The sequence below is a fragment of the Chelonia mydas genome, chromosome 13 (assembly GCF_015237465.2).
Source record: "Chelonia mydas isolate rCheMyd1 chromosome 13, rCheMyd1.pri.v2, whole genome shotgun sequence".
In the NCBI taxonomy this organism is placed as follows: Eukaryota; Metazoa; Chordata; order Testudines; family Cheloniidae; genus Chelonia; species Chelonia mydas.
Genome location: NC_051253.2, coordinates 31,076,133 through 31,098,830, shown reverse-complemented (window position 1 = coordinate 31,098,830; position 22,698 = coordinate 31,076,133). Strand labels below are relative to the sequence as shown.

The following is a 22,698-nucleotide window of genomic DNA, read 5'->3' as shown; positions in this document are numbered from 1 at the left end:
AACTCTACATAAAGTGACAAGCTCATTCATTCTTTTAGGGATATACACAAAGCACGGTTACCGTAATGGTGCCTTTTCCTGCTGGCTTTCCTTTCTTCAACTCCAAAGGCCGAGTGAGTGTTTTACTGGAAACAATCTAAAGCCAAATGAAGACATACATAATTATGGAGTTAGACCCAGAAAACATGGTAACTCTTCAAGTGTAAATTTCCCAAAATCACCTAAGTGACAAAGTCCCTAAGTTCCATTTTCAAAAGTAACCTATACCCCTAGGAGCCTAAGCATCACTGAAAGTCAATGGGACTTATGCTCCTAAATCACTAAGGCATTTTTGCAAATTTTACTTATCCTAAAGCTATACATTCTGAGGCTACAGTATTCATAGAATCATAGAATCATAGAATATCAGGGTTGGAAGGGACCCCAGAAGGTCATCTAGTCCAACCCCCTGCTCAAAGCAGGACCAAGTCCCAGTTAAATCATCCCAGCCAGGGCTTTGTCAAGCCTGACCTTAAAAACCTGTAAGGAAGGAGATTCTACCACCTCCCTAGGTAACGAATTCCAGTGTTTCACCACCCTCTTAGTGAAAAAGTTTTTCCTAATATCCAATCTAAACCTCCCCCATTGCAACTTGAGACCATTACTCCTCGTTCTGTCATCTGCTACCATTGAGAACAGTCTAGAGCCATCCTCTTTGGAACCCCCTTTCAGGTAGTTGAAAGCAGCTATCAAATCCCCCCTCATTCTTCTCTTCTGCAGACTAAACAATCCCAGCTCCCTCAGCCTCTCCTCATAAGTCATGTGCTCTAGACCCCTAATCATTTTTGTTGCCCTTCGCTGGACTCTTTCCAATTTATCCACATCCTTCTTGTAGTGTGGGGCCCAAAACTGGACACAGTACTCCAGATGAGGCCTCACCAGTGTCGAATAGAGGGGAACGATCACGTCCCTCGATCTGCTCGCTATGCCCCTACTTATACATCCCAAAATGCCATTGGCCTTCTTGGCAACAAGGGCACACTGCTGACTCATATCCAGCTTCTCGTCCACTGTCACCCCTAGGTCCTTTTCCGCAGAACTGCTGCCTAGCCATTCGGTCCCTAGTCTGTAGCGGTGCATTGGGTTCTTCCGTCCTAAGTGCAGGACCCTGCACTTATCCTTATTGAACCTCATCAGATTTCTTTTGGCCCAATCCTCCAATTTGTCTAGGTCCTTCTGTATCCTATCCCTCCCCTCCAGCGTATCTACCACTCCTCCCAGTTTAGTATCATCCGCAAATTTGCTGAGAGTGCAATCCACACCATCCTCCAGATCATTTATGAAGATATTGAACAAAACCGGCCCCAGGACCGACCCCTGGGGCACTCCACTTGACACCGGCTGCCAACTAGACATGGAGCCATTGATCACTACCCGTTGAGCCCGACAATCTAGCCAGCTTTCTACCCACCTTATAGTGCATTCATCCAGCCCATACTTCCTTAACTTGCTGACAAGAATGCTGTGGGAGACCGTGTCAAAAGCTTTGCTAAAGTCGAGAAACAATACATCCACTGCTTTCCCTTCATCCACAGAACCAGTAATCTCATCATAAAAGGCGATTAGATTAGTCAGGCATGACCTTCCCTTGGTGAATCCATGCTGACTGTTCCTGATCACTTTCCTCTCCTCTAAGTGCTTCAGGATTGATTCTTTGAGGACCTGCTCCATGATTTTTCCAGGGACTGAGGTGAGGCTGACTGGCCTGTAGTTCCCAGGATCCTCCTTCTTCCCTTTTTTAAAGATGGGCACTACATTAGCCTTTTTCCAGTCATCCGGGACTTCCCCCGTTCGCCACGAGTTTTCAAAGATAATGGCCAAGGGCTCTGCAATCACAGCCGCCAATTCCTTCAGCACTCTCGGATGCAATTCGTCCGGCCCCATGGATTTGTGCACGTCCAGCTTTTCTAAATAGTCCCTAACCACCTCTATCTCTACAGAGGGCTGGCCATCTCTTCCCCATTTTGTGATGCCCAGCGCAGCAGTCTGGGACATCCATTGACACCCCCTGAAATCTAATATATCACCTCTAATTATTGCCTCCCAATGACACCTTGAGACACTGATATTTTACTATAAGGATCCAAGAAATTCTAGAAATAGAAAGAGGCCATTCAACAAGCCAGGTACTGTTTTAATATATTTGAACCCCACCTTCCTACCCCTAGGCTGAACATCCAACCCTCTGCTCCAGAAATGGTGTAGGGGGGGTCTCCAATACTCATTCAATCTCTGCTGCAATCACCTTCCCTTTTCACACAAAGGCAACTAAACACAGAGAAGTAGCCCTGCTAGAGTTCCCCAATTACCCCATACTCATTTGTTAGATTATACTCCATGATGTTTGATGCTTTCTCCATTTTGAACAATAAGCCATCTCTATTTTCTGAACTTAGAAATTTTAAGAATTTTTGTTCTAGATATTTGTTTTCCAGGACATATTCTTGTGCAATCATCAGAAACGTATGATTTAATCAGGATGGAAAACATTGTTTCTCCCATTGATTTAAAAGGGGCCTACAAAGGATATCTAAAATTTAGGGCTGTCGATTAATTGCAGTTAACTCACGCAATTAACTCAAAAATTAATCACAGTTTTAATCACAAAGTTAAACAATAGAATACCAATTGAAATTTATTACATATTTTTGCATGTTTTTCTACATTTTCAAATATATTGATTTCTATTACAACACAGAATACAAAGTATACAGTACTCACTTTATATTATTTTTATTACAAATATTTGTACTGTAAAAATGATAAAGAAATAGTATTTTTCAATTTACCTCATACAAGTACTGTAGTGCAATCTTTTTATCGTGAAAGCGTAACATACAAATGTAGAGATTTTTTTTGTTACATAACTGCACTCAAAAACAAAACCATGCAAAACTTTAGCACCTACAAGTCCACTCAGTCTTACTTCTTGTTCAACCAATCGCTAAGACAAACAAGTTATGGGAGATACTGCTGCCTGCTTCTTATTTACAATGTCACCTGAAAGTGAGAACAGGCATTCGCATGGCACTTTTGGAGCCGGCGTTGCAAGGTATTTACGTGCCAGATATGCTAAACATTCGTATGCCTCTTCATGCTTCGGCCACCATTCCAGAGGACATGCTTCCATGCTGATGGGGTTTGCGAAAAAAATGCGTTACTTAGAATTTCTGACTGAATGCCTTGGGAGAGAATTGTATGTCCCCTACTCTGTTTTACCAGCATTCTGCCATATATTTTATGTTATAGCAGTCTCGGATGATGATCCAGCATATGTTCGTTTTAAGAACACTTTCACAGCAGATTTGACAAAATGCAAAGAAGGTACCAATGTGAGATTTCTAAAAATAGCTACAGCACTCGACTCAAGGTTTAAGAATCTGAAGCTCTGTCCAAAATCTGAGAGGGACAGGGTGTGGAGCATGCTTTCAGAAGTCTTAAAAGAGCAACACTCGGATGCGGAAACTACCAAACCTGAACCACCAAAAAAGAAAATCAACCCACTGCTGTGGCACCTGACTCAGACGTTGAAAATGAACATGCGTCAGTCCGCTCTGCTTTGGATCATTACAAACGCGTCATCAGCATGGACGCATATCCACTGGAATGGTGGCTGAAGCATGAAGTGACATATGAATCTTTAGCGCATCTGGCACATAAATATCTTGTAATGCCAGCTACAACAGTGCCATGCAAACGCCTGTTCTCATTTTCAGGTGACATTGTAAACAAGAAACGGGCAGCGTCATCTCCTGCAAATTGTAACCAAACTTGTTTGTCTGAGTGATTGGCTGAAGTAGGACTGAGCGGACGTGTAGGCTCTAAAGTTTTACATTGTTTTATTTTTTAATGCAGTTATTTTTTGTATATAATTCTACATCTGTAAGTTCAACTTTCATCATAAATAGATTGCACTACAGTACTTGTATTAGGTGAATTGAAAAATACTATTTCTTTTGTTTTTTTTACAGTGCAAATACTTGTAATCAAAAATAAGAGCCCTGTACACTGTATTCTGTGTTGTAATTGATATCAATATATTTGAAAATGTAGAAAACATCCAAAAATATTTAAACAATATTGAATACCATTTATTGAACAGTGCAATTAATCACAATTCATTTTTTAATCGCTTGACAGCCCTACTAAAAATATTGGACTTGTGACCTTTATTTTTGCTTTATTATAACACATAAAGAAAGCCTGAAAGGAGTTGTTCGTTTGGGGTTTTAAGATTTTTTTCTGCTTGTTCTGTACCTAAATAAAAATTAGGAGTATCTGCTCCCCTGGTTTTGCTAGAGGACATGTTGGGGGTCACAGCACATGTACACTGTTAGCTCTCACACTTCAATGGAAAGAACAGGGGTGTTTGGATTTTTAATTAAAGACCTCTTCTCTTCAAAGTGTTAATCACTGAAGCTATATATATAGGTGTTAAAAAAAACTTTAAAAATAGTTTTTCACAGTCTGACTTAAAATCTCATCTCCTCTTCAGATGTAATCATTTCACTAGTTTTCCACTCAGACAGAACAGGAATTTCTAATTTAAAAAAATGCAGAAGACTATGCTATAATCACTTTAAAACTTTCTTTAGGCAGAAGCCCAGCTTCCAGCATACCCTCTTCCAGGGTTGGTCATCTTTAACCAAGTCATTAAATGTAAAATCTTCTCTGCCAGCAGAGAGAGTGAAGATCATTATCACAATTAAAATGTGCATTGAAACTCATGTACTGTACATATGAAAATATATAACTAAGCACCTCGGGCTATGTCTACACTTAAAACACCATAGCTGTGCTGCTGTAGTGCTTCAGTGTAGACACTGCAGTGACGAGAGGGGTTCTTCTGTTGCTGTAGGAAATCTGCCTCCCCAGGAGGTGGTAGCACTGTCTACTCTGGGTCTTATTGGGATCCAGGAAGTGGGCGGGCGAAGCCCGCTCACTGCTAAAGGATCCCCCCACAGCCTAAGAGGGGGGTCCACAGGACCTGGAAAACCCTGTCTACTCTGGGTGTTAGGTTGGCTTAACTATCTCAGGAGTGTCTATTTTTCATGCCTGGGAGACATTGCTGTACCAATATAACTTTGCAGTGTAGACCAGCCCAAAGAAAGACTCTTCATTGAGGGCTAGCCTCACAATAAGCTTCATTTTTTAAACTGTGCCCATTCAAGTTATTTAAATATAAACTAGGGGGTCGCACGTTTTGCAAGTTCTACAGGGTGGGCTCACTGTACTCACCTAGAGGTTCTTACACCCCTCCATTCTCCCCACGAGCTCCCAGTGTGCTACCCTCCCATCCGCCCTCTAATCCAGGGACTCCCTGTAACTGCTCTCCTCCCTGCACACCAGGCTCTGTGCATCCCCCATTCCCCACCATTGGCAGTGGCTCTATGTTTTCCCCATACCAGGGGCTATATGAGAAACCCCCATTCTATGATATTCTCTGCCAGATGCCCTGTGGGCTCCCCTTCCCCCCATTATTTCCTCTCTTCTTTCTGTCTAGGAGATAAGTCACTCAAGATGTCAACATGCTGAACTCTACTGGGAGGATGAACAGAGTTGAGATAGAGGTATTGTTATGCTGGAAGGTGCTAACCGTTGAAGGTGTGGCTCTGCTAAACAGATGCCAGAGGCTCCATGTGTTCCCCATTTTTCCCCTTCTATTTTTTTCGCAAAATAATCAGTTTCTGCCCACTGAAACCTAGAACATTCCCTGAAATTTTGAACAGATCACAGTCAGCATTCAAAAATTATCATGTTACAGACAAAGACCGACAGATGCTATCACAAACTGTGCCCAAAAAATTATTTCTTGTTTGAATGTAAAGAAAAGCTGCACACATTTTGCTCCAACTCTTTAAAAGAAACCAGCTTTGGGCTGGGAAGTTTCCATATCAAAGAACGCATCTGAGCAAGTTACAAGCAACTGATACTAATGTTTCAGAACAGCTTTTTCACTTGGCTTTTGGGAGAGTTGGCCAACCAGGATGTCACGTCGTAGAGGGGACGTCAGAAAGGCACCAGAACTGCTGTGGTCTCTATGTTGCGGGCAGCGTAGACTGATTAAAACCTAAGCAATTTAAATCACAGATTCTAATCATGATTTAAATCAGCAAACAGGAAACCCTGATTTAAATAATCAATTTTAATCTTGTTTTGCGTTTGTGCTTTGTAGTTATTTTCCTTAAAAAAGGGCTGATTCTCATTGGTTGGTACCATTAAAACATGCTGATATGCAGCTACTCACAGCCTTTCCTCCAAATTTGATGCTGATTCTTTTTGCTAATCAGGAGGATGCAGTATATCTACGCACATTTATTCAGATTCTTGATTTTAATATATTTATATCATGTTAGAAATTGGTGAAAGACTCATTTCTTATTTATTAGATGATTAATTTTGGACAGAAATTGGAATTCAATTAAAATGTGAAAAAACAGCATTTTGAAATTATTAGTCAAATAAAACTACCTTAAATGTGCTGGATACATAAGAAAAAAGGAAGTTTATCAAAACACGTTTTGCACTTAAAACTAACTGATTTATGAATCAAACGAAGTATTATCTACACTGAGTAAACTGAACAAACAGTTACCTTCTCATAACTGTTGTTCTTCGAGATGTGTCGCTTGTATCTATTCCAATTAGGTGCGTGCGCACCACATGCACAGTCACAGGAAGGTTTTTCCCCTAGCAGCACCCGTCAGGTCGGCTGTGGAGCCCCCTGGAGTGGCGCCCTCATGGCGGTGAATATAGGTCCCTGCCGATCCACCGCCTCTTCAGTCCCTTCTTGCTGAATACTCCGACAGAGGAGAAGGCGGGTGGGTTTGGAATGGACGTGAGCAACACATCTCGAAGAACAACAGTTATGAAAGGAAGGTAACCGTTTTTTCCTTCGAGTGATTGCTCATGTCGATTCCAAGTAGGTGACGCCCTAGCCAGGAGGTGGGGTTGGAGGTCATGGAATCACTGACTGGAGCACCGCTCTGCCAAATGCTGCATCGTCTCTGGGTAATAGCGTAACGAGAACTGAAAGCATGAACCGAGGACCACGTTGCCACCCTCCCTATCTCCAGGATCTGGGCCTGGGCCAGGAACGCTGCCGAGGAGGTCTGCACTCTTGTGGAATGTGCCGTTAGTGCAGGGGCCAGTACTTTTGCCAGATCATACCATGCCTGGATACAAGACGCGATCCAAGATGAAATCCTCTGCGATGAGACCGGAAGGCCCTTCATCCGGTCCGCAACTGCCACGAACAGCTGGTTCGACTTATGGAACGGCTTTGTGCATTCAATGTAAAATGTCAGCACTCGAATGTCCAGGGAGCGTAACCTTTGTTCTTGACTATCCATGTGAGGCTTCGGGTAAAAGACAGGCAGGAGAAAGTCCTGATTGGTGTGGAATTGGGACACAACCTTTGGGAGAAAGGCTGGGTGAGGCCTACGTTGCACCTTGTCCTTATAGAAAATGGTGTAAGGAGGTTCAGAGGCTAGGGCTTTAAGCTCTGACACTCTCCTTGCTGACGTAATGGTGACTAGGAATGTCATCTTCCATGACAGGTAAAGCAGCAAACAAGTCGCCAGGAGTTCAAACGGGGGCACCCATCAGTCTGTAAAGGACCAGGTTGAGATTCCACGCTGGGATAGGGATAGCTCAGTGGTTTGAGCATTGGCCTGCTAAACCCAGGGTTGTAAGTTCAATCCCTGAGGGGGCCATTTAGGGATCTAAGGAAAAAATTGGGGATTGGTCCTGCTTTGAGCAAGGGGTTGGACTAGATGACCTCCTGAGGTCCCTTCCAACCCTGATATTCTATGATAGGTTGCTTAACCTGCGGGTATAGCTTGTCCAGATCTTTCAGGAAAGCGGTGAGGTGCAGACACTCGAGGTTGGAATGATGAAGACGACCGTGGTCTTGGGTGATCAGGTCTGGCACCAGGGGCAATGCGATTGGGGTGTCCACTGACAGCTAAAGGAGCGTGGTGTACCAGTGCTGGTGAGGCCAAGACAGTGCTACCAGTATGATCACCGCCTTGTCCCTGCAGAGCTTGAGCTGAACACTGGGGATGAGTGGAACCAGTGGGAATGCATACAACAGATGGTCCGTCCAAGGGAGGAGAAATGCATCCCCTAGAGAGAGCAGGCTGCGATTCCAGAAGGAACAGAATTAGGGGCCTTTTCTGTTGCTCTTCGTGGTGAACAGGTCGATTCGGAGAACTCCCCACCTTTGGAAAATGTTGTGCACCACATCTGGGAGGATAGACCACTCGTGACCGTGGAAGGATCTGCTGAGATAGTCCGCCAACTCATTCTGAGAAACTGGGAGGTAAGATGCTTCCAGGTGAATGGAGTGGGCTATGCAGAAGCTTGAGGGCTGCCCAACATAGGGGAGAGGAACAAGCCCCACCCTGCTTGTTTATGTAAAACATCACAATTGTGTTGTCCATCATGACCCCCACGCACTTACCTTGCAATTGGGCCTGGAAGGTTTGACGTGCCAGTCGGACCGCTCTCAACTCCTGGACGTGGATGTGGAGTGAAAGTTCGTCCTGCGACCAGAGACCTTGGGTCTGGAGTTCTCCCAGGTGAGCGCCCTATCCCAGCGCTGACACATCTGTCTAGAAGGACAGAAAGGGCTGGGGTTTGTTGAAGGGGACTCCCTTGCACACCTCCTGTGGGTTGAGCCACCAGTGGAAAGATTCGAGAACCGGCACCAGGAGGGTGATCACCTTGTCCAGGCTGTTGCGCCCTGGACAGTAGGGTGACGACAGCCAAGCTTGGAGAGGCCTGAGCCTCACGAGCTGTACCGAGGCGCCTCAAGCAACCCCTTGCTGAGGTAGTAGGGTACCGCCTGAGGCTGTGTATGATGTCTGTCATTGACCAAAAGCGAGCCTCTGGCTCGGATGCCCTAGCCTGACCCGAGTCCAACACTGCTCCGATAAAATCTATCCTCTGTGTCGGGTATAGGGTTGATTTGTGCTCGTTGAGCAGGAGACCCAACCTGTCAAAGGTGGAACTTACAAAGCTGACTTATCACTCCACTTGGTCCCTGGAACGCCCCCTGAGCAGCCAGTCGTCGAGGTACGGGTAAACCTGCACCTGCCTCTGGTGTAGGAAGGCGGCTATGACCGACATGCACTTGGTGAACACTCATGGGGCTGTTCACAGGCCAAAGGGGAGGACCGTAAATTGGTAATCGTTGTGACTGACCACGAATATGAGGATCCCTCTGTGGGCAAGAATTATAGAGATGTGGAAATACACGTCCCTGAGGTCGAAGGCGGCGTACCAGTCTCGGATCCAGAGAGGGGATAATCATGCTTAGAGAGACCATGCGGACACTCAACTTTCTCATGAAACTATTGAGGCCTCACAGATCAAGGATGGGTCTAAGACCCCCTTTGGCTTTGGAGATTAGGAAATAATGGGAATAGAATCCCTTGCCTCTTATCTCCCGAGGAACCTCCTCCACTGCTCCCGCGGCAAGGAGCGTTTGAATCTCCTGTATGAGATTCTCGTGAGAAGGGTCCCTGAGGAGGGACGGGGAAGGGGGCTGGGAGAGAGGGGAAGAGCAGAATTGGAGAGAATAACCCATTTCCACCATGCAAAGGACCCAGCGATCTGAATCTGTGACCAAGCACGATAGAAGTGGGACAGATGGTTGAGAAAACAGGGAGAAGGATCCAGTGTGCAGACCGGTGCGTCAACCCCAGACATGCCTTCAAAAGGCTTACTTAGAGCCTGACGATGGCCTTGTCAAGCCCTGGCCCTGGCTGGGAGGAGGATGGGGAGGCTTGTGCCTGCCATTCCTGCCCTGCTTCCTGGAGAAGTCCTGCCTGTGCCGGGAGGTTAGAAATGCTGTGGGGGCTGTGGTTTAAAATGTTTCTGCTGGGTGGCAGGGGTATGCATGCCCAACGATTTCAGCGTCACCCACGATCGTTTAGGCTGTAAAGCCTGGAGTCTGTTTGCTCCACAAATTAAAATTCTATCTGATGAGGATTGCTTGCTGGTTAGCAATCCTCAGATGGAGCCCTCTAGTCAAGTAGACCTTCCAGACAAAGAGGTCCATCTGTTTGGAGTCTTTCGACTTGGGAGTTGGGCCCTGTTCCACGTCTCTCTCTCTCGTTTACTGCCACCACAACTAGCGAGCAGGGCTGCAGGTGAAAGAATAAGTACTCATACCCTTTAGTGGGTATGAAATATTTCCTCTCCACGCCCTTGGCTGTCAGGGGATGGAGGCAGGGGTTTGCCACAGAGATTTTGTAGTGGTTTGAATGGTCTTTAGGAGGGGGAGTGCTACCCTGGATGGCCCTTCAAGATTTAAAATGTCTACCATCGGGTCCTCCAACTCGACCACCTCTTCAGCCTGGAGCCCCATATTGCGGGCGATCCTGTGTAGCAGGTCCTCGTGTGCCTTGTTAGCGATACGGGGCAGCCTGGAGGGGGAAGACCCTGCTACTGCTTCATCTGGCGATGACGACGATCAAGCTAGAAGCAGCACCGGGCCCTCGTGGCCCTCCTGCTCCCTGGAGGCATCCTGCTTGGTGCCGTGACTCTCGGTGACGACTGCAGCCTCGGTGCCAGTTGTGGGTGCAGGAGCTGGACCCGACTCTGCACCACGAACGGACACTGTATCGGAGCCCCAAGGTGTGGGGTGGTCCCTGGCTGACGGAGGTGCATGTCCTTCTGAGGCCACAGACTGGGAACCCCTGGAGACTGTGCCCTGGGCCTGGTGGTAGGCCCATGGGGTCCAAAATGGCCATTGTGCAGGTCCCTGCCACTGCACCTGGCGCAGCACCATCCTGGCATCCTGCCTGTGCCGGTCCGACCAGTGCCAACTGGGTCTTGAATAGTTGGACTCCGCCTCCAAGTCCGATGACTGAGACCTGGAGCATGAAGACCATGGCGGTGCCAAGGGGGATGGTGACAGAGAGCAGTGCCACATGGTCAGTGCTGGAGAACGGTGCTGCGTGGATGGAGCTGGGAAATGGTGGGGCTGGGCCAGTGTCAGGGAATGGTGTGGCGGAGTGCAATGCCTCGGGGAAGGTGGACGCCTCATTGTAGCAAGTTACGATGCGACGCGCTGCGGTGCAGGAGGGCCATCCCAGCTGGTGGGGGACTGCAGAGCCAACATGGCAATCAAGTCCCTTGTGGCCTTGAAAGTGTCCGGAGCGGAAGGGAGTTCTAGCTCCTTCACCTGGCACTCATGGTCAGGAGAGTCCACTGGCACCAGACTTGACAGCCCCCGTTGAGGGACCCAAAGTCAACAGCAGTGGCTCCTGTGTTGATGGTGCTGGGAGCTCCTGCGCAGGATGCACTCCAGCAGCACTGTCCGACCCGGCAGCTTTCAGTGTGGGTGAGAGCCCCCTGCCTGTTTTCTTATGCTGCTTATGTGGCACCGGGGAGTGTGAGCGGTGTCACGCTGCTTCTACAGACTTCGGTGCTGGGGAGCACCGGTGCAGAGGGTCTCTATGGCCACAGTCCTTCCTCGGCACTGTAACATGCACGGAGGCTGGAGCACTCTGCAAGGACGTGCTCGGTGCCGGATCCTGCCGGCCCAGGGCCGGTTGGGGACAAAGGTCTGCTTCCATCTGGATCTGCTTTAGCCTGAAGTCCTGCTCTTTCTTCATCTTCGGGCGGAACCTTTTACAAATCTTGCACCGGTCTATTTGGTGCACCTCCCCCAGACACATGAGGCAAGAGTCATGGGGGTTGCCCATTGGCATAGCCTTGTGGCAGGTTCTGCAGGGTTTAAATCCTTTGGATCGAGGCATGCTCCGAAGCCCAAAGGTGGAAAAGAAGGATTTGTGGTGGGGGAAATCCCCACTCCTACTAACACAAACTAACTATAACTACAGAAGTGACTATGAAAACTGAAACTATGAAGACATGGGGAAGCACTTGTGAAAGCAAGCGACTGGAGTTCCAACAACCATCACTGGAGGTAAGAAGGAACTGAAGAGGCAGCAGGTCGACAGGGACCTATATTCACTGCCATGAAGATGCCACTCTAGGGGACTCCACAGCCAACCTGACTGGTGCCGCTAGGGGAAAAATCTTCCAAAGACTGTGCACGTGGCGCACACATACCTAATTGGAATTGACATGAGCAAGCACTCGAAGAAGGAGGATTATTTCTGGTCACCATGCCCTTCAAGGTTTTAGAACTAATAGATCTCACCTCTCATACCTTGTTTTTATTCATAGATTGGAAGAGGGAAACAAGCTTACCTATCAATTCCCAGACAGTTACTCAAGTCTGAATGAAACACTGAACTAGCTGAATAAACTGAAATGAAGAAGAGTTTTAAAGCGTTTGAAAAGAGGCTGCTGCTGTCAAAATCTGGTTTTATACTTCAACAAACTCTCATTTCAGGTGCTTAGTCAGTGACTTCCCGAAGATCGACAGTTAGAATTTCTTTAAAATTTCAGCAGCAAACAAACATTAATTTTTAAATTTAAATTATTTTAACACATTATAGTAAAGTCAGGCCTTAACACAGGTTGTTATAATTTCATATTTAATTTTAAGTAGGCTTATTTTTAGAAAGAAAAATGTATTTAAATTAAAATGGGCTTTTTAAAATCATCATTTTTTATTCACTCTGCTTGCCAAAAGATCCTACATCTGTAGAAAGAAGTCAGCTGCAGACAGAGTAAAAGATACTAAAGGTATTTTGGATGCCAAATCCCCTTTTTATCTGGGGTCAGTGCTGACAAAGGTATGTCTACACTATGGAGATTATACTGGTAGAGCTATGTCAGCATAGCAAAGCCAGCATAAACCTGTAGTGTAGACACAGTCTACATGGATGGAAGACTGTTTAGGGGACCAGTGTAGGAATACCACCTTTCCAAACAGCAGCAGCTACGCTGACAAAAGCATTCCTGTCAAAATAGCTGCATCTACGCTGGAGGTTAGGTTGGCATAGCTTGTTCACAGCCCTGACCAACTCAGCTATGTCAACCTCACTTTTAAGCACAGACCAAGCCTAAATATAGTGACTGCAGCAGAGCCAGCGCTATGAGTCAGAGATCTACTCAGTACCATTCTAAATGGAATGAAAGAAATTCTGTATTTCTGAGGGTACTCTTAAAATACAATGGCTGAGAGAACTTGAAGCCATTTCAGACTTAAGCTAGGGGCACACACTCTTTTTCTAAGGCCTGCCCTACTTTTAATTAAGCTGACATAGCTACGGCTGAAAAATGCACACCCTGGAGGGACTTAGCTATGCTAACCTAAGGCCCGGCATAGATGCAGCTAGGTGGACAGAAGGTAGTCACTGAGCGACTGCTGCCTGGGGAGGTGGATTACCTACAGCAACAGAAAAACCCCTTTTGTTACCGTCAGAAACGTCTATGCTTCTGTGCTACATTAAGCTGTAGCACCCATAATGTAGACGTGGCCTATATAAGATCAGTTGAAAGGATGAAATTCTTTCACCCCGAGTATGTCAAAGCTTCTGACATCTAAGTTTCTCACGTTTTCAGATTTAAACCTACATTTATCACTACTTTGCAGAACATTAGAGATGACATTTCTGCAAGTACCTGTCCCAGTGTACACTCAACCCCTCCAAGGTAATCATCATCATTTAAGTCAAAGGACTTGTTATCGATATCATATACGCCAAACTTCAGCTTCTGCACTTTCTCAAAGTAATAATCAATGAACAGCTTCTTGGAGAATTCAGGCTTCTGGCAGTTCTTTATCTTTTCAGTTCGATCCAACTATGCAAAGAAAGAGATGGAGACAATCACTATATATAAACATATTAACCACAATTTCCACAAAACTCTTTATGTCCCTCACCCCCAAACACTTCTTCACTGGCCTTTATATGCACCGTATCTGAGGGTCTAGGCTGCTAAATCTAGCCACTGCCACAGGGCCTGCTGACTGCTCTGCAACTTTGTACTCCCTGAATTTTAGTAAAGAAATTATATAATCAATTACCACTAAATCTGGTTTAGAGAATCTGACATTTAAGGAAAACAGACACTGACATACTATGTCAGGGGTTCTCAGGACAAATTATTTGGTGGCCTCAGAGTGCAGCCACCAGCTCTTGCTCATGGCTGCTCTCACACTTTTTCCTAAAATATTTAATTAGCTTTAGGAAAAAATAAATAAATATGCACATCCAAATCACTGTAATTTATTTATTGCTAGCTGCTAAGTCTGCTGTGAAAAGCGACATTAAACATACCAGTATCACTTTTCACAGCAGACTTACTCAGCCCCACAAGTCTGGGGACAAATTAAGCCCTAGGTGGGGGATCACGGGAGACAGCAGGGGCTATGGACAATGGTGCGGGGGGGGGGGGAGGGGGGGCGGTTTGGCAGTGCAGGGCTGGAGCCTGAAGCCCCGTGGGAAACGGAACCCAAAGCCATGTGGCAGGAGCCCGAAGCCAGAGCCTGCCTCCCTGCCACCCCCCGGCTGAAAGTAAAAGCCTGAGCCCCACCACCCATGGAAAGGTGGGGAACTCACCAGGTGTCTCCAGAGAGGGGCAGGGCCCAACCCCTGCTGGAAGCCCCAGCAACTAACACCAAAGCTGTGCAACCTGGAGCACCAGGGAAGGGGAGGGACTGCTGCCCCTCCCCGTCACAGCTCAGGAGGCTGTGGCCGCAAGAAAAGCCCCTGGTGGCCACATTTGAGAAACACTGTACTATGCGTTGACTGCCCACCTCACAGCGAAAAAGCAGCAGCACATGGCACATCATAACAGAAAAACAAACATTCCTGTTGTTTCTCCAAGTTGATAACCAAACGATTCTTACTCCATCACACTCAAGAGACATGAACTTTAAAAGTCACAAAATTTTTGACCAAATATTAATTTGTAAATATTTGCAGGATTTAATTAAGCAAATTACGCAATTACTAGGAAGAATAATAACTGGAAATATTTACAGTTAGGTCATGTTCTGAAAATATGTATTTCTGTATGATAATGCAAAACTGGAGATTATAAGCTACTTTTTACCTCTGCCCATTGATCACCGCCCACATTTTGGAGTAAGACACACAGAGGGTCAGATTTTGAACCAACATCTTTGTCAATGAGATTCTCACAGGATATGGACAATTCCACCTTAGTCACACACTGAGCCATCTGCGGAAGAGAGTTCAGAAAAAGAATAAATGCAAATGTTGATAAAGTACTTTTCAATAAAACCATGTCCCTCACACTGATAACAGTGACACCTAGCAAGCCACACAACACAGCAAACAGAACCTTAGTAGGATAAATACACCTCAGCGAGAGGATGCTTGGGAGCATCTCCCAAGAATTTCTCTTATGAAGCTCACAAGTTGATTCTCAATTCCAGTGTTTATATTCTGGGTATTTCTAAAACAAGGATTCCATTTAATTCTTGAAAATTGTACACAAGGCTTGAAATACACAGCCATGTAGAAAGATTAATTTAGGAAGTCCGGGATGCACACTTTAACACACTTGAAACTTCCTTTACCAAATAATAGCACTCCACCAGAGAAGTAGATCGCATCATGGAACAGACCACTCAAATACCCCGAGAGAATCTGCCTGAACTCCCTCCATTGCACATCCCTAGTTCTCATCTACGACCCCACAACGAAACCCATTCAGGGTATCATTAAACAGTTACAATCCATACTCAATGGGGATCACATCCTGATAGAAATCTTTCCTGAACTCCCTCTTCTGGCCTTCAAAAAAACCCCCAACTTCACCAAGCTCATCGTCAGAAGCAAGCTCCCCACAGACACACCAACTCAAAGAGGTACCAGACCCTGCCAGAACAGATACAAAACCTCCAGACATATCTCAACTGCTATAATGATCAATACCCCACACAACACACCTTTCAATATTTGTGGGTTCTACACATGCCTATCACAACACTGTCATGGGTGCACAGGTTCAGCGCTCTGAAACCACTGTGAATAGGGTTGCCAACTTTCTAATTGCACAAAACAGAACACCCTTGCCCTGCCCCCCGCCCCGCCCCTTTCCTGAGGCCCCGTCCCCACTCACTCTAGCCCCCCTCCCTCCATCGCTCGGTCTCCCGCACCCTCACTCACTTTCACTGAGCTGGGGAAGGAGTGCAGGAGCAGGTGAGGGCTCCAGCTGGCAGTGCGGGCTCTGGGGTAGGGCCAGAAATGAGGGGTTCAGGGTGTGGGAGGGGGCTCCGGGCTGGGGCAGGGGGTGCAGGTTCCGGCTGGGAGTGTGGGCTCTGGGGTGGAACTAGGGATGAGGCATTTGAGGTGCAGGATGGGGCTCCGGGCTGGGGCCAAGGGGTTTGGAGTGCAGGAGCGGGCTCAGGGCTGGGGGTTGAGATTCAGGAGGGGGTACAGGCTCCAGCTGGGGCTGTGGGCTCTGGGGTGGGGCCGGTGATAAGGAGTTTGGGATGCAGGAGGGGGTTCCAGGCTGGAACCGAGGGGTGTGGGGTGCGGGCTGGGGTGTGGGCTCCGGGAGGGAACCTGGGTGTGGGAGGAGGCAGGGGTAGGGGTGCAGGAATGGGTGCGGGAGGGGGTTCCAACCTAGGACAGGGAGTTTGCGGTATGGACTGCGGCCGGGCGGCGCTTACCTCAGGCTGCTCTGGGTGGGTGGCATAGCAGGGCTAAGGCAGGCTCCCTGACTGCCCTGACTCCGCGCTGCTCCCGGAAGCGGTCGGCATGTCCGACCCTTAAGCACGGGATGATCAGGTGACTCCGCACGGTGCACGCTGCCTGTGCCCGCAGGTGCCGCCCCTGCAGCTCCAATTGGCTGTGGTTCCTGGCCAATGGGAGCTGCGGAGCCAGTGCTGGGGACGGCACACAGAGCTTCCCTTATCGCCTTTGCACTTAGAGGCCACACATGCTGACTGCTTCCAGGGAGCTGCGCAGAGCCAGGGCAGGCAAGGAGCCTGCCTTAGCCCCGCTGACTGGACTTTTAACGGCCCGGTCATCAGTGCTGACCGGAGCTGCCAGGGTCTCTTTTCGACTGGGTGTTCCGGTCGACCCTGTTGTAGTGAGACAACCCCTCAGGGCACACTCTCACTGGGGCAAGCCTCCTTGGCTTCAGCGCCTCCTAGGTCTGACCTGATGCTGTGAGCTCCCCACAGTGAGCACACCTGAACAGGACACCTGGGGAAGCCTTACGTGCCTCCAAAGAGGCATGCACCCTCAACTTCCGCAGTCAGCAGTGACTCTCAGCCAGTGTTGTAAACCAGGAAGTTTATTAGTTGTCTGGAATATAGCATAGAACAGATCTTGTTCACACAGAAAGCAGAAAGATTCAGCAAAGTCCATCTTGGGAAGACCCAGACCCCTGAGCTCTTCCCCTCCGTCCCCCGAGTCTCAACCTGGAGACTGATCAGCATCTAGCAGCCCCTCAGTCATACCCAGTTGCCCCACCTCTATCCTTTGCCTCTTTCCCAGGCAAACTGGTCATCTGGCCTCCACCTCTCTCTTTGTCTTCCCATGCGTCAGAGCCGGCTGACTTCTTGCAGAGGATTGGCCGCAGCCATCAGTTGCCAGGATACAGACTGTCGGGTCATTGTCTGGGCCTAAGCAGTTAGAGGGCAGTAACACCTGCTCTCTAGGGGTCTCTACAATTATCACACACCGTTGTCCTACTATCTAGATACTTGTGCAACACATAAGGGAAACTGAGGCACCACACCAGTCACACAAAACATTAAAATTCCCACTTTGTCAGTGGCGTACCTCATCCAGTAAACTAAATGCCCCAACATCCATCACGTGAGTGAAATGAGACAGTCATTATGCTCTCAAATGAACTCACGCAGAAAAATGATGAGACATAAACACCATATCACCCCAGGGCGAACATTTTGCACAAAACAATCACTCCATATCTGACCTCTCAGTCTTTATCCTCAAAGGAAACCTGCACACCTTCAAAAGCTGAGCTTATACTCATAACTCAGCTAGATACTAAAAATCATGAACTTAAGACATTGGATTTATGACTCTGTACAACTATCTGTAACCCACTAACCCTCCTGTCCTATGACTCTAGAGGTGTTAATTGCACACTTCACATGAATCATTTCTTGCAAAATGTGTTAACTCCTTTTCTGTTCCACGCTTGTATTTAGATGTGACACAGAGGCCTGGTCTACACTACTCATAAGCTGCCTTACGTCGACCAAACTGTGTAAGCATCTACACTAAAACGTCCCTTCTGCCAATGTAAGTCCCCCACTATACTGACGTAATAACTCCACCTCTGTGAGCGGTGTAGCGTTTAAGTCGATGTAGTTAGGGTGATGCAGTGTCTGTGTAGATACAGCATTACTTACATTGCTTGTTATCGCCCGAAGCCCCACTGCTCCAGGGCCGACAGCCAGAGCCCTGTCTCCAGCTCTCAGGCCCGGGGCTCCGGCTGTCAGTGCCCCATTTAAATGGGTACAAGCACTCCTGGTGAGGATGCGCATCACTGACAGAAAGAGCGTAGTGTGGACACAAAGAGCCAATTTAATTACTGCAGTAGCTGTATGTCGACCTAACATAAGTCTACTTAATTCTGTAGTATAGACATGCCCTGAGTACCCTCTCCTAGACCCAAAGAGCTCTATGTAAGCTTGAAAGCTTGCCTCTTTCACCAACAGAAGATGGCCCAATAAAAAAAAATTACCTCACCCACCTTGTCTCTCTAATCTATTAATTTGGCAGGAATGAACATTAACAAGGTAGTGTACGGAGTACCAACAGAGTTCCATTGCAACAGAATATTTTAATATGCAAATTTCAGGACAAGAGTTCCCTTACTTTAAAAATGACAGTAATTATAATTCGTATTAATTGATACCTCAATTTGATTCCAGTAACAGACTCTGCAGACAACCACTGAATTCTCTAAGAAAATAAAAGCAACTTTATCAATCAAACCTAAATCTTCAAGAGAAAAACTTAGTGCACCACAGTAAAACTACAGGTTACTAAATACATTTTCACCACAAGCACTAAAACAGAAATGTCTCAATATTTTATTCAACAAAATATTATTTTGTAAAAAAAACCAAACAAAAACATTGAATGCAATGGCTAGCTAGGGTTAACACCGGCAGATTTTTTTTTTAATTTGACAATTTCATGTCTTGTAAATACAGTCTAAAGAAAGTGATCTTAAAAATTTACAACCAAAATTCTGCTAGCAATCTTTTAAAAATCTCTTGTACTGTCACTGATGAAGAAAACCTATAGACCATACAATGTTTAAAGTACAGGAATAAATATAATTTAAAAGCAAATATCCCCTTGTCTGAGATTATTTATTGTAAATTCACATACCAGGCTTATTCCCCTTTCTGCTGAGTAAAAGGAGAAAGACGATCCTCTACCTATGGATGCTTCTAGTCTAAGAATCTTTTTCCACCCCAGAGTTTATATTTTTTCTAATGTCGCTCTGTTATCGATGAAGTGAGCTGTAGCTCACGAAAGCTTATGCTCAAATAAATTGGTTAGTCTCTAAGGTGCCACTAGTACTCCTTTTCTTTCTGTTAGTAAGAGCTCTCAAATGTGTGTGTCTGGACAAATTTAATTCATTCAAAGCTAATCTTTTCCCTTTATATATCAAAGTGTGTGTGTGTGGGGGGGGGGGGGTTTCAAGCTTCTACAAATCAGTGAATGAGATTGTATCCTTGTGCAACAAGTCTTCAGGTTCTTATTCTTGCTCAAAACTGTTTGGAATATTGAACTGATAGCCATAATGTAAAAACAGGGTTGCAGGCTAACCTGGCAATACATGACTATGCGTGTACAGTTTTATATTTCATTGTATAGGGTTCCAGAGCTCTCTTTTAGGAGCTAGAGAACCCTTTGTAGAATATAATCTGTTATCTAATTCCCAGTTTGCTTTCCCTGCAGTATTTTGCTCTGTTTCAGTCCGAGGGTGACCTATGCCAACTGTCCAGACTGCCAAGTACTCCCTTTCTGACACCGGAAAAGAAAGCTTCAGCTGGAAGAGGCTGAGCCCTCCTGGTGCATGAAAGGTCTGAAATACAATCATCAGAGGGGTAGCCCTGTTAGCCTGGATCGGTAAAAGCAGCAAAGAGTCCTGTGGCACCTTATAGACTAACAGACATATTGGAGCATCAGCTTTGAAGTGGGTGACTACCCACTTTGTCGGATGCATGAAATACAGTTGTGAGTCTCTTTCCTTGCCATATAGGCTGATAGGAAATCCTGTGCAGCCTGATGAAGACTAACACAAATTTAACCACCACTACGAATCTAAGCGCAAGAACACTAGCCTCTACTAGGCAACCAGGCGGCTCGATGCGATCCACGTCTGCAAACAACGAAAGGCGGCGCTCCGGGAGCCCCCGGGGCCTGCCGCGCACAGCCAGGGGACGAAAGGCGGCCCGGGCTCGCGGGATGCTCAGTACACCCGGCGCCGCGCTCCGGGAGGCGGAGAGGAGAGCCCGGAGCGGAAAGGGAGGCTGCCTGGCTGGCTCTCCCCCCGCCCTGCGCCCCGACACAGAGACACAACCAACTTCAGCTATGGCGGCCAGCCCCGGGAGGGAAGGGCCCTGCAGGCCGGGCGCCAGCCCCGGGAGGGAAGGGCCCTGCAGGCCGGGCCCCCGCCAGGCTCCCTCGCCATGCAGCTGTGGGCAGGCCCCGCGGGCAGCAGCGCCCTGGCCAGGGAGCGCCGGGCACAGGCCTCACTCCGCTCCCCCCGGGGCAGCGGGGGAGGCAGACCTCGCCCGCCGCCCGTCTGCCCCCAACACCCCGCGGGCTGCGGGGCGCCCCGGCCCGACCCACCTCCGCTCTCCCCGCGCGATCCGCACCCGGCGCAGCAGCGGGCGAGGTGTCGGCTGCGGGCGGGCCAGCGCAGCTCCGGCGCCCTGCCCTGCCAGCTCCTCCCCGGGGCGGGGACGCCCGGCTCGGGGGAGGAGACCGCTCCCCAGCCCGGATCGCCGCCGGGCCCTCTCCGCCCCAGCAGCTGCTCGGCGAGGGCCCACGAACTCCAGAGACTGTCCTGCCGGCAGCAGGGGACTCCCTCCAGCCCCGCGAGGGGCACGGCCCGCCCCTGGGGCGGCTCCGAACAGCGAAGGAAGGGGCAGGCTATTGGGAAGCGCAGTCGAGGTAGCGGCTGAAGAGGGCACAGGGATCCCGGTAACGGCGAAGAGGAAGAGTGGCGGGGTGGGCAGGATTGTGCGGAGTCTATAACAGGAGCCAGGGAACACGCTGGGGTTGCAGCTTCCATTGGTGACAATGAGCGAGCCGCGCCTGTTTGTTCGCTCCATGCCATGAGCTAACTGACCAGTTTGACTTCGAGCAACACTAGTTCGAGGGAGGGAGTACGTTTCTCCTGGCGACAGTAGATCGCTCCGATGATAGCTAATGGGTGTTCTGGGAACCCAGGTATTTAAGGAGGATGGTGTTGAAATTCAGTGTCAGAGGCGACCTGAGGCCACGGAGTCCTCAAATATAGCCCTGGATGAAAAAAGCATTTACTAGAGCTCTTTAAGTGCTTGTGATGTCAACTATTGCAGAAAAATTTAGTTGAAGTGAAATCTTAAATGAAGTTTTCTTACAAAGCTGGTTTTGGGAGAGGGAAGTTTTCTCATTTCCTTTCTTCAGCCCTCAAGTACAGATAAGAAAATGGGCTCAGACTAGCAGAGTTGTCTCCAAGGGAATAGAAAATCCCTCCTGCTGAACCCCCACTAAATTTGAGGATTGTGCCTGAAAACTAAATATACATGTTCTGAAACTGCTTAGAATCATAGAATATCAGAGTTGGAAGGGACCTCAGGAGGTCAGCTAGTCCAACCCGCTGCTCAAAGCAGGACCAATCCCCACTTTTTGCCCCAGATCCCAAACGGCCCCCTCAAGGATTGAGCTCACAACCCTGGGTTTAGCAGGCCAGTGCTCAAGCCACTGAGCTATCCGTCCGCACCATGCTTGGCCATACAGAGTTCTCTACAGCACTTAATGCTGGAGTAGACCTCTGAAATATTAACCACAACAAATACTTCATGGTACTTTAATCACATTAAGCAGTTTTCTCCCTTTCCTGACAGTCTTTCAACGTGAAGAAATTAGTTAAAATCTTAATCCTCCGTTGTGGGTTAGATTGCTGCATATGAAATATACAAAAAAGAAAACTATCAGGTAAGAGAAGTTTTTCATTCTAGAGCCCCTTCACATCCAACAAAATTTGTGAAGGGATGTGAAATAAGCAGCTAAGAGAGAGAGGATAACTACATACTAAAAAGAGCCACTAGGATGCTGAAGGTGGACAGATTTTAAGAGATTACTGAGGCACTGCAGGTTGTGGCACACACCTTGCGAATACTACCACCACCACGTGGCTGCCTTGTAGGTTATATCATCAGAAGCATAAGAGCTTTCTTCCAGTGATTATTCCTCTCACAGATTAGCCAATAAACCCTTAGCAAAGTTAGAACTTTAGCATCCTCCAGTCCAACTCAGAAGATTTTCAAGCTTGCTTGTCCTTCTTTCTTGGGTGACAGGTCTCTAATAGTATTTGATTGCTTCTTTGAGTCAAACAGATCCTGCAGTACCTTTGTGTATATCCAAGGTGTGCCACTCTTGTGGTATTTCTATTTAAATGTATTTATTCTTAGCTTCTTCTATGGTGTTCATCACTACATGATCTGAGCATGAGAAAATACACGAGTCCAGCACACCTGTGAGG

At 47.5% G+C, this 22,698-nt stretch overlaps 1 protein-coding gene across 12 annotated transcripts in view; it reads right to left on the bottom strand.

Annotated features, from left to right (window-relative positions):
* The window catches only part of CPNE1 (copine 1), an 89,012-nt gene that overhangs the window by 25,173 nt on the left and 41,141 nt on the right, over nucleotides 1-22,698 (bottom strand). For 9 of the 12 annotated variants that reach the window (XM_037915860.2, XM_037915853.2, XM_043527474.1 and 6 more), the window contains 3 exons: nucleotides 15,028-15,156; nucleotides 13,591-13,770; nucleotides 62-136 (listed from right to left, as the gene is read on the bottom strand). In XM_037915860.2, coding sequence (XP_037771788.1) covers nucleotides 62-136; nucleotides 13,591-13,770; nucleotides 15,028-15,156 — 384 coding nt within the window. Of the gene's footprint in view, nucleotides 1-61; nucleotides 137-13,590; nucleotides 13,771-15,027; nucleotides 15,157-18,843; nucleotides 18,886-20,798; nucleotides 20,928-22,698 lie in introns of those variants that run through there. The other 3 variants (XM_043527471.1, XM_037915856.2, XM_043527469.1) reach the window with 2 other exon arrangements.